Below are 9,884 nucleotides of genomic sequence, written 5' to 3'. Positions count from 1 at the left end.
TTATTTTTCCTCGTATAAATGGCCCTATTATAGCCGGTTTCCTGGCGAGAATACCACGGCTGCTGTTAATGTTGCAAATTTGCTGATCTTTCTTTGTATTCTGGATGCTTAGCTCAAGGATACTGCTTTAGACGAACCAAGTAAAGATGAGTCTTGAAATAAGATATATCCCCTGGAAAAGTAAAATATTGCAAGACGCGCCGGCGAAGTTGTGTAGCAGTTTTGTCTCGATTTGTCCCTGTGAACTAAACAATTGTATTGCGATTTTATCAGTCCCGATAAAACGATCCCTGGTTTAATACATGCCTCGGGCTTAAAAATGGCCATAATGATGAGAAGTGTGCATGTTGTCAGACAGCCGGGTGGGGGGGCGGTAAGTACTAAAATTGTTTCGAGTTACTCGCTGGTGGCTGTATTCACTCTTTTCGGATCCGTAGTAAGGAAACGCTTCGGATCATGTATCCAAAGTATCCGGTTTTGGATATGATCCAAAGAATCCACCTCCGTTGTGGATTATTTGGATCAAAAATCCGTTTTTGTATTTTAGGAAAGAAACGAATTATCCGTTTTCGGATTAAAGATCCTGATTTGGATTTTAGTAAAGAAACTCGCACCCATGTAGAGCGATTTTTGTATGACCTTGAAAAATGGTTTCAGTAAGTTTTCTTTATTTGTTTTATCAGCCAATGAATGAAAAGATCAAACATGGCCTCTTCGTTTTTCCGCCAAAGATAACCCTATATGAAAAGGCATTGTTCGATTGGCCAACTGTGTTGCAGTATGACGTAAAAGCGAAGTATCGGTTGATTCGTTGTCCCAGATAGTTCTCTGACACAACCAAAAGCCAAGCGCGTTTGTATCCGTTCGATGAACTAATCAACTCGCTCTCTCATATTCTGTCAGTCTTCGCTTTTCATTTCAAGGTCATGCGAAAATCGCTCTATCTAACAATTCGTTCCGCGAGCGGGCAGGATAGTCACCACTTGCACGCTCGGGATTTCTCGATTTGTTCCGCTGGAAAACATTTCTCGGTTTTTGCAAAAAATAATATAGACTATAATAATATTGACCAAGCTTGTTTAGTCAAGAAGGCTGAATGTTAGCTCCATTATTGGGCGGCATCTCTTAGTCTCTGTCCGTGCATAAATACTCAAAAGCGAACTTGGCCAATATCAAGCCATCTTGAACTCACACGTATGAACTTTGAGATCCCATGCCATAGCTACTGGCGCAAGGCTACGTGCAAACGAACGCAACAACTGCCAATATTGCTCGCCCGACATCAGTGCCGGAGTTGTTGTGACCGTGTTGGTGAGTGGTGTGCAAACAACTCCCAGCAATGTTGGGACCTGCAGTGCACCGTGAGAAGGATACAACCCATAAGACTTTAAAGACCATGTGTAATGCGCGTGCGTGGCCCCAACAATGTTGGCAGAGCTGTGCAAACGGATCCAACATTGTTGCGCAACGCTTCGGCGATCACGGAACAAAAGAAATGTTGGGAGTAGTTGGTTCAAAATTTTGAACTGTTTCAAACTTTGCGCAACAACATGCAACAACATGCAACAACAAGCAACAGGGTGTACAAACGGACGCAGCATGTAACATCCAACAATGTTGTGGGTTGTTGGCTAGCAATGTTGCATCTGTTTGCACGAGGCATGATACATAAAAAGCCTCCGTGCTTTGTTCCTTGTGTCAATCACCCCTTTTTGATTAGCCTAAAATGAAGAGCTTGTTCGCAGGCTACTTTTCGATACCCTGCTGAAACAGTTTTGACACAACAATTCTTATGTGATGATCAGTTATAGCTTGTTTGGTATCTCTTCCAGGTAGTCTTACAGCCTGTTATTAATTGTATCGAACAAAACTTGTTTTCGTTTGGAAGCTTCGCGTTTAGGTTTGCCTTCTGATCAATATTTTATATTAAAATATAATATTTAACAACTATTCCTCGAGCCCTCATGGGCTCTGAGTCCGTAGCCCATGAGGCCGAGGCCGAATGGGCTATTGACTCAGAGTCCATGAGGGCTCGAGGAATAATTGTTTTACTAAAATCCAACTTGTTGGTCAAAAATAACGAGGATAAAAAAAAAATTAGCTAGTTAAAGCCAGACTTTAATCCTTTTTTGCCGCCAAAAAGCCCACGCTTTTCGCTACTAGTGGGCTATAAAATATATAGCCTAGTAGTAGCTCAGCCAATCAGAACGTAGTATTAATAATAGACCACTAGTTGGATTTTACCAAATAGATTTAGCCAGGGCTAAAAGCAAAGCTTCCTTTAATAAATTTGCAACTTACATCAAGAAGGAATAATGGGACTTGTAACCACTGCAAAGAAATCGATCTTGAGTAAAAGAGCTTTCCTGTCCCCAAGAAACGGCTCTTGGGGATTTCCACTTTGAAAAACATGCAACTTGAGCTTGCGATCAATTGAAAACTAGTAACTGATCAGCGGTAAACTTAGAAAAACCACGTGATCTTTCAAGACACCTGGGCCCGTGACACAGCATGTCATACTGGTCAGTGGATGTTCTGTTTTGACAGCTGTCGACTGGCCATAACATGGATGTGCGATGTAGGAGAATGTGGGTGAATTTCCCTGGAATGGATTCTTTGGGACTGCCACCAAGTTTACAGAGCGAAATTTGTAGTCCTGTGTTTGCGTCCTCCATAAAACTTCGCTTGAGGGAATTTCACCTCACAGTCGCTCAGTGACGGCAAAGAAATGTACAAAAAATTGTGCTGCATGTGTAAAGTTGTTGTTTTTCTCATAAAACCTATTGCCTTTTTGCCGTTCTCGTTGCCTTCGCCGTCGTCGTGCTGTCTAAAACACCCTATTATCTGCAGGCTCCCACACTAGCTAGAAAGTGTGACTGTTCTCATTGGTTTCTCTGTGGTGCGGACGAAGTGACCACCAGATTTTCTCGGATGGATAGATAACAAAATTTTCTTAGCTATATGGGGCTACGGGCTCGCTCGTGGAGCTCCGCTATAATAATGTAGGTATTATTCATTTCATCAACATATCTTGATGGAAATAAATGTTAGGCTAGAGTTTTTGTTAAAGAGGTTTAGAAAACCCATAACTATTATTCGCCAATATGCACCCTCTAATTTAGCCCTATGATATTGGCCTTTTAAAGTTAAGAGTTAGCAGACTTTAAGCTGTGCACTACCCAGCCTAATGTCTCATGAACTTAAATTCAGAAGCTGAAATATTTATCTTAATTCACAGAGACCGTGACTGAGGTTTTTCAAGACCAGACTTTCGTATTTCCTTTCACCTTTGCCAAAAGCACGTTTCATCAATTAATTCGGGAAAACTGACACGGGATGTGAAATGATGCCAAAAAATTGTAGTGAGATGATCACGTCGCCAAAAAATGGGCATTGTGTTGTCTTTTCTGGTTTAGTGTTCTGTTACGTCAGGCTTGCGGAAAAAGGAAAATGGGGAATGGGATCAAATCGTGGTGAGTATAAGTATTTAGTAGTAGTATTGAGTAGATTTTCTGTGCAACTCATAAAAGGAAATTATATAAAGACTTCCAGCGAGTTTTCTTTCCAAAAACCGCTTTCTTGCCAGGCATTAGAGATAACTATTTACGTTTAAATCAATAGTTTGTTCGTTAGCAGCACTTCTAAAATAAGCGCAAACAACAAAGGGCTGAAACAGAGCCAAACAAAATTCAGTTTTCTCTAATGTGACTCATTTTGGCAGTCGCCAATCTCAATGACTTGTTAAGCCGGCGTATTTCCGACCCAAAATATAATTCACTTAAACAGTTTATTGCCAGTCAACTGCATGACAGTTGCGGCCGACAAGTAGTCTTCGAGACGGCCGACAGTTTTTAAAGTTCTTAATTACTGCAAATAATGACGTCACAATAATGATTAGAAGCCATTAGCGCTTGCGCGGCTACTTACAACAAATGTTTCGGAGTCGGAGTAAATAAACGAGTGATGCAAAGCTAGACAACTGATTGGAAGAATGAGCTCTGGATCAAAAAGAAACAGAAAAACTAACAGAAGCAGGGACAAATGTAAGTAAACTTGATTCTTTGCTAGCTGTTTTTCCTGTAACCTTGTACTTTCACCCTTCTTCGTTTCAAGATACAATGATTGCCCCACAAATCACAAGCTGAATTCTGGAGCTACTTTACTTAGACAATTTTTGGATACGGGGCTGTGTAAGGGCCTCCCTTTACTTTCATTTCGTATCTTAAATAAGACGTTCAGTTCGTCAAAGTTGGGTTACTCTTCAGACAATCGATCACTGGGGGAAAAAATCGAAAACTAAAAGAACATGACTAAGATAATTGTCTTACAATCTTTCAAGTGAAGGCTCCCTCTGATCTTACATTCGACTTTCCTAGTTAGTTAAACATATGCTTGCTTTTACCAGTTATTCATTTTTTCTATCCACTTCTCTCCTAATTCCAGCTGATTCTAATTAGGTTCCCCTATTTCCTTTATTGACTTATCAATTGTCCATGCCTTTAGCTTCAGAATCTCGCGGTCGTCGTTGTTTGCAGTTTACCTCCGCTCCGCTTGAAGGCAAGACATTTTTCCTTCACGTGCAGTCAGCAAGTAAAGCCAGGGAGCTGGAGAGAAAACTCAAAGAACTAGGAGGGGTCAGTACAGAGATTTAATGTTACTTCAGTGGAAGGGGTGCAATTAAAGGATGGTGACAGACACCCGAGAGAACGTTTCAGTGGTATCAAAGGTCATAAAACATCGCCTCTCTGAGGACCAATCTCAAATGATAACAAAATGGACCAAAATGGTCTTACAATTTTAATGCAATCTGCACGCACTGATATTCAACACAATCTAAAGAGCATGCAGTTATCCGCCGTTGCAACAGAAACTTGGTGTAGGTACCCCAAAATGTCAGCATGATAATGTCTGTTATAATGAGTTTGTTTTATGATTTCAATGTTTACGTATATGATTACGCTACACTGCTTATCTCATGTTATCTTGGACTGGAACGTATACAGCACATGAGGAGTAAAACAGGACCTGCTCAAAACACAGTTGAATGATGAAGACTACACAAGACTGAATGACGGTCCAAATTAACTAAGCTTCTTAAAAACTTAATGCTATTTCGGGAGCCATTTCAAACTATGTGTTTATATACTAGCTTTTTCAAAGTTCGGACTTATTGGTTCTTATTTTATTAAATGTTTTCTCTTCTTTCTCTGTACTTAATTTGTAAAACACATCACTATAATGTTATTACAAACTTTATTCCAGGATAAGTCCATTGCATATGCTTTCTTTTTACAGTTTTAATGATACATTATCAGTGTGCATGTCTTTGTTTCAAGACCGTACTCTTGAAAAAGCACATGCATCAATAAAACTTGCATGCAAAAGGTCAGAAGAGGGAACGTAGTAAATCAGGGTATCAAACCATTTATATTTTTGTTGGTTTTTTTGATCTCTCTAGGTAGTAGAAAAGTTTCTTAGTAAGGAATTGTCATGTGTGATCACAGACCAAAAGAAACCAGGAACTACAAACCTCACTTTATCGGGCAATCGAGGGGTAAGTATTCTCATCACTACGTTTGGTGCGCGCAAGTGTGCGCTTTTATTGTTTGTTGCATAGATCAATGAACTGGAGAGTTGTCTTCTATTTGTTTTAATCTTTCAGGCATCTGTTGCCTTATTACCTTTACTGTTGTAGGTCTGATTCCAATAGACTTTTCGCTGTTCCGTATCTTTCCGTAAGATCGGTGGGATCTACGCTGGGTGCCAGAGACTTTTCATGGACAGTTCCTGGCTTCGGTCGAGTCTTTAGAGAGCTTTAGATTTGAGGACGAGGACGGGTACAAGTACGAGATTTAACTTAAGTTTTTGCGCGTCTTCTGAAAAAAGACACCCTGGAAAGCTTCTTCTTACTTTTTTTCACCAAAAAAGTTTGTTCGGTTATTTGTACTAAAGGAGGTTAAGCCCTCTCCCGATAGCAAAATGATAAAACTTGTTACATTTGATAACTTGTTTCCGCCACTACGACATTCTCACTATTCTAATGACGATGGCTATCACGTGTTCCCGCCAAAATAACGCTGATTCATGCGCGCGCACTACTTAGTGTTGGGAAATTCTGGGAAAATCTCGTACTCGTAGTCGTCCTCTTCTCAGTGTAGAAAATAGGGACTTTAAGATCCAACGACGCGACGGCAACGAGAACGTCGCTTAAAAAAGGAAATTACGTTCTTTCAGTTTTTATCGCAATTATTCCTATCCACTCACTTTGTCAAATGTACATGTAGGCGAACCCTCCTGGAGTTGAATGCCTAGGGACCATATCCAAGTGCAGAAAGACGGAAACAAAATTTCGTCGTTGATTGTTTACGTATTCCATAAAACGCGAAATTAGGCATTTTCACGTCGTAGTCGTGCAAAGCGGGCAAAGAAATGTACAAAAAAGCGTGATGCACCCGCAAAGTTGTTGTTTTGCTTATTAAACCTATTGTTTTTTTGACGTTCTTGTTGCCGTTCGCGCGCGGCGGGAATTTTCGATGTTGGCCGAAGGCGGAGACCGCGAGAAAAAAAGCTTTTCGCGCGGGTCACCATAAAGACTTGACAGAAAAGGGAAAGTCTCTGGTACCCAAGATATATATCCCGAGGATCTTACGGGAAATAGGGGAATGAACAGTTATTTCTAAAGCTCACAAATTAGTCTTCTTTTTTTCAGCCAACTCGTGCTGAAGCCATTCTCCAGAAGTCTGTGAAACAACAGAAACAACCAACCAAGAGTACCGATGTCCTGACCAATGCAGAAAAGTGGGGAATACAAGTCAAACCGGTTGAGCAAGTTTTAAAATGGATTGAAGGGCAAACGAAACATCAAGCTACTAGTAGGCAACCGTCTTGCCGTGTTTGCAGTCTCAGAGGGGCTTTCCTTAAAGTGGAAGATCATAGTCGGTAAGATACATGGTTTGTAGACTAACGGAGTACCAGAGTGATGTTCTCATCGACTATATAAGAGTGCTCAATAGTTAACCTAGAGAATACATCAAGTAGACTGATGCGTGAGCTGCACTAAGTGGTCTTGAATATTTATTGCGACTCAGAGACTTCTGCGAAACAGTCATCAGGCAACTGCCAAAAAGAACGATTACAATCGAATATATAGAGAAAACAATACAACAAATGGGGCGTCGAAGAGCTTCGACGACTTACCATTTCATCATGATTAACCAAACAGAATCAGCAGACGCGCTACGCACCAAACGCTACGCCCCACGCGCCATTTATTGTTCTGTTTTCTCTATATATTTCATTGTAATCGTTTTTTTGGCAGTTGCCCGATGATTGCGTCGCAAGAAGCATGAAACTCTATGTAGCAATAAATATTCAAGACCACTTAGTCCAGCTTCATCAGTCTACTTGTAGTGTGCGGTATGGATATTAAAATTTTGAACCAATTGTTTCTTTTCAAATTAATGACTCACAGAATCACTCCAAATAAACTGTCGGGTTTAGTGATGTGTGGGTTAATATTTTATAGAAAGTCTTAGAAGCTAAAACGCTTCTCCCTCGCAGTCGTTTTTTGGGATGTCACGCAACGTTCTTGTAGGGTAAACGGCTGCAAGGGAGACTACCATGGACACAAACTACACCAAGGAACGAGTGCTTGCAGCAGAATTTGCGCACATTTTAGCCATGGCTAGGAGAAAGGCACATTAGCTTGCTAAAAAGCTTATGTAGGCTATGTTCACTATACCGGCTGACTTTTACGCTGGCACGAAAACCATATGATACCGGATAGGGCCCCTGTTCTGCACACATAAGAACGGATAGTGGCTGCGCTGCGCTGGTCTCTGAAGTGGAGAGTCACATATCAGATAGGTGTTCATACCATACCGGATAGCTAGCCCATGGTATAGAGTGTACATAGTATAACCTGAGTCTATTTGATTAAGAATCCCTTCAGTACCTCAAGGCCAATGATGGCTTAAATCTAACAGTATTTCCTAGGCAAGAACTTCGCCGATAATCTGATCGTTAAAAATATACTAATAATTCTTGTTACTCCGATAGACAATACAGACCCCTGGTTAAGGAACTAAATATGTGGCCACGACTGAACCTCGATGCTCCGCCCGGCTTTTCACCCTTTGACGAACCGGTGAGCATGCGCACAAGGTCACGAAGTTCATCTAAAAGTCCACAGAGGCGCACCAAGCGTGCAGCTGGTAAGCGCTCTACTGGAAGTACGGACAAGAAAGGATACTGTGAGCTGTGTGATGAGCAGTATGTGGGGATGAAGACGCATATTACCGGCAGACAACACAAGTTGGTGGCATCGCGAAAAGATACCTACGCTGAACTGGATAGGCTGATATCAAGAGGGAAAACTTTAAAAGAATTTGAGGCTGAAATGAGAAAGAAAACAAGTGCAGAGGCTTCAAATACAACTAGAAAATCAAGGTAATCAAGCAACAAACCAGTCAGTACCAAGCAAACTAACGATAGTATTAAGTAATTAAGTTAGAAGCAAACTTAGCGAAGGCAATCACTACTTTTACATTAGAAAGTTCCGTGCTTGTCAGTGACGGATTTAAGATCTTCGAGTAAAGTAGGGTCCGCTAATCCAGAGCCTAAGAAAAAAGAAAAAAAATTCCCAGTCCTGCAGGCTTCAGCTTGGCCTCATGTAAAGACGTTTAGCCCCCGCTCCTGGATTCCCAAGTTTGTTGAATGGAACAGAGATCATACTGAAAAGGAGAAAATCTTGCCTAGTCCCTAGGCCTCATTATTGCGCGCGGCCGATGCGTTTCGGGTCACGTGGTCAAAGCATTGACCGAGAAGGCAAGGGAAGACGCTGTGCTGGGACTAGCCAAGAATAAATCTAAAAGGCATCAAGTGAGAGCGAGGGTGCGTTTTATTATGGGTCTGGGATGAAAGTATTTTGGAAAATCAATAACCACACCTCACTGAGAGTCGAGCAAAAGTACAGAACTGAAAATTCGAAACAGCAATCGTCCCCTGACTGAAACAATTCTCGATTACATTCTGTTACTGCTATTTATACAAGCCAACATAAGCTTCCAGGCCCTTAGTTGTTCAAAAGTGGATAGCGTTATATACTAGATACAGCTATTATCTAGTGCATATTGCAGTTGCGTTCCCTAACACTTTCCGCCCGAGAAGCGCTATCCAGTGTTTGGGCAACAAGGGCCAGTTTCTTACTTTTGGCATCTCCTGAGTGGAAGCGAAAGTTTTAACACATGTTTTGTAGTCACTTTTTTCCTTACGCCTTTAGGTCAAGAAGTAGATCTCCAGTTATTGTCAAATCAACTCCTCAAAAAAGAAAGATAATATCAGGAACATCCACATCCCCACGAAGACGGAAAACCTTAAGAAGCAAGCCGCCAACTCCATCTCCTGGCCGAAGGACCCCAAGCAGACAGTCGGAGACTTCCTCGCCCGCCCGAACAAGGCCGAACTCTGCTCAAAAGGTTAAAAAGACGGTAACTCCGATCAAAATTGTCCGATTTCAAGATGATCAATATTCCGTCGTGAAATCCAGCGCTAAGAAGAGACGTCGCGACGAAGCTGACGTTGAAGCTAGTCACAACAAATCCAAAAGAAAAAAGACGGATCGATATTCGATCGTCGAGTCCACACCGATGAGAATCCGACTTCGGCGCAGTAGGAGAAGCGGTTCGAAAGGGGCAAGCGGGTCTCTTTTTGTTAACCTACCGGTGTTCGTCAAAAGCCCGAATGGACGCTCGCCATAGCTTCTTAAGAGTCCTGGACTGTAATCAAATGCAGCAATCCAAAGATTAAAATCTTAATAAAGGAGAAATCAATCTGTTATGGCGAAATACTATTTATTATATAGACACGAGTGTTTTACTGGAAAA

The 9,884-nt window shown here is 41.4% G+C and overlaps 1 protein-coding gene across 1 annotated transcript; it reads left to right on the top strand.

Annotated features, from left to right (window-relative positions):
* Positions 1 to 3,659: 3,659 nt before the first annotated feature.
* On the top strand, positions 3,660 to 9,800 carry LOC140934921 (protein DBF4 homolog B-like). The gene is made up of 6 exons (XM_073384477.1): positions 3,660 to 4,043; positions 4,504 to 4,634; positions 5,459 to 5,554; positions 6,710 to 6,939; positions 8,059 to 8,448; positions 9,281 to 9,800. Exons 1-6 carry the CDS (start codon positions 3,992 to 3,994, stop codon positions 9,756 to 9,758), a joined length of 1,377 nt encoding a protein of 458 aa, XP_073240578.1. The 5' UTR covers positions 3,660 to 3,991; the 3' UTR covers positions 9,759 to 9,800.
* The last annotated feature ends 84 nt before the right edge of the window (positions 9,801 to 9,884 follow it).

This window comes from Porites lutea, chromosome 4 (genome assembly GCF_958299795.1).
Source record: "Porites lutea chromosome 4, jaPorLute2.1, whole genome shotgun sequence".
Lineage (NCBI taxonomy): Eukaryota > Metazoa > Cnidaria > Anthozoa > Scleractinia > Poritidae > Porites > Porites lutea.
Note: the sequence above shows the minus strand (reverse complement) of the source record. Positions and strands in the feature narration are given on the sequence as shown.

Excerpts from the sequence above, each read along its gene's own strand:
- LOC140934921 (XM_073384477.1), top strand. The coding sequence starts at position 3,992 with ATGAGCTCTGGATCAAAAAGAAACAGAAAAACTAACAGAAGCAGGGAC. Across the intron at positions 4,635-5,458 it reads AACTCAAAGAACTAGGAGGG|GTAGTAGAAAAGTTTCTTAG; the intron begins GTCAGTACAGAG and ends TGATCTCTCTAG. Across the intron at positions 6,940-8,058 it reads AAAGTGGAAGATCATAGTCG|ACAATACAGACCCCTGGTTA; the intron begins GTAAGATACATG and ends TTACTCCGATAG.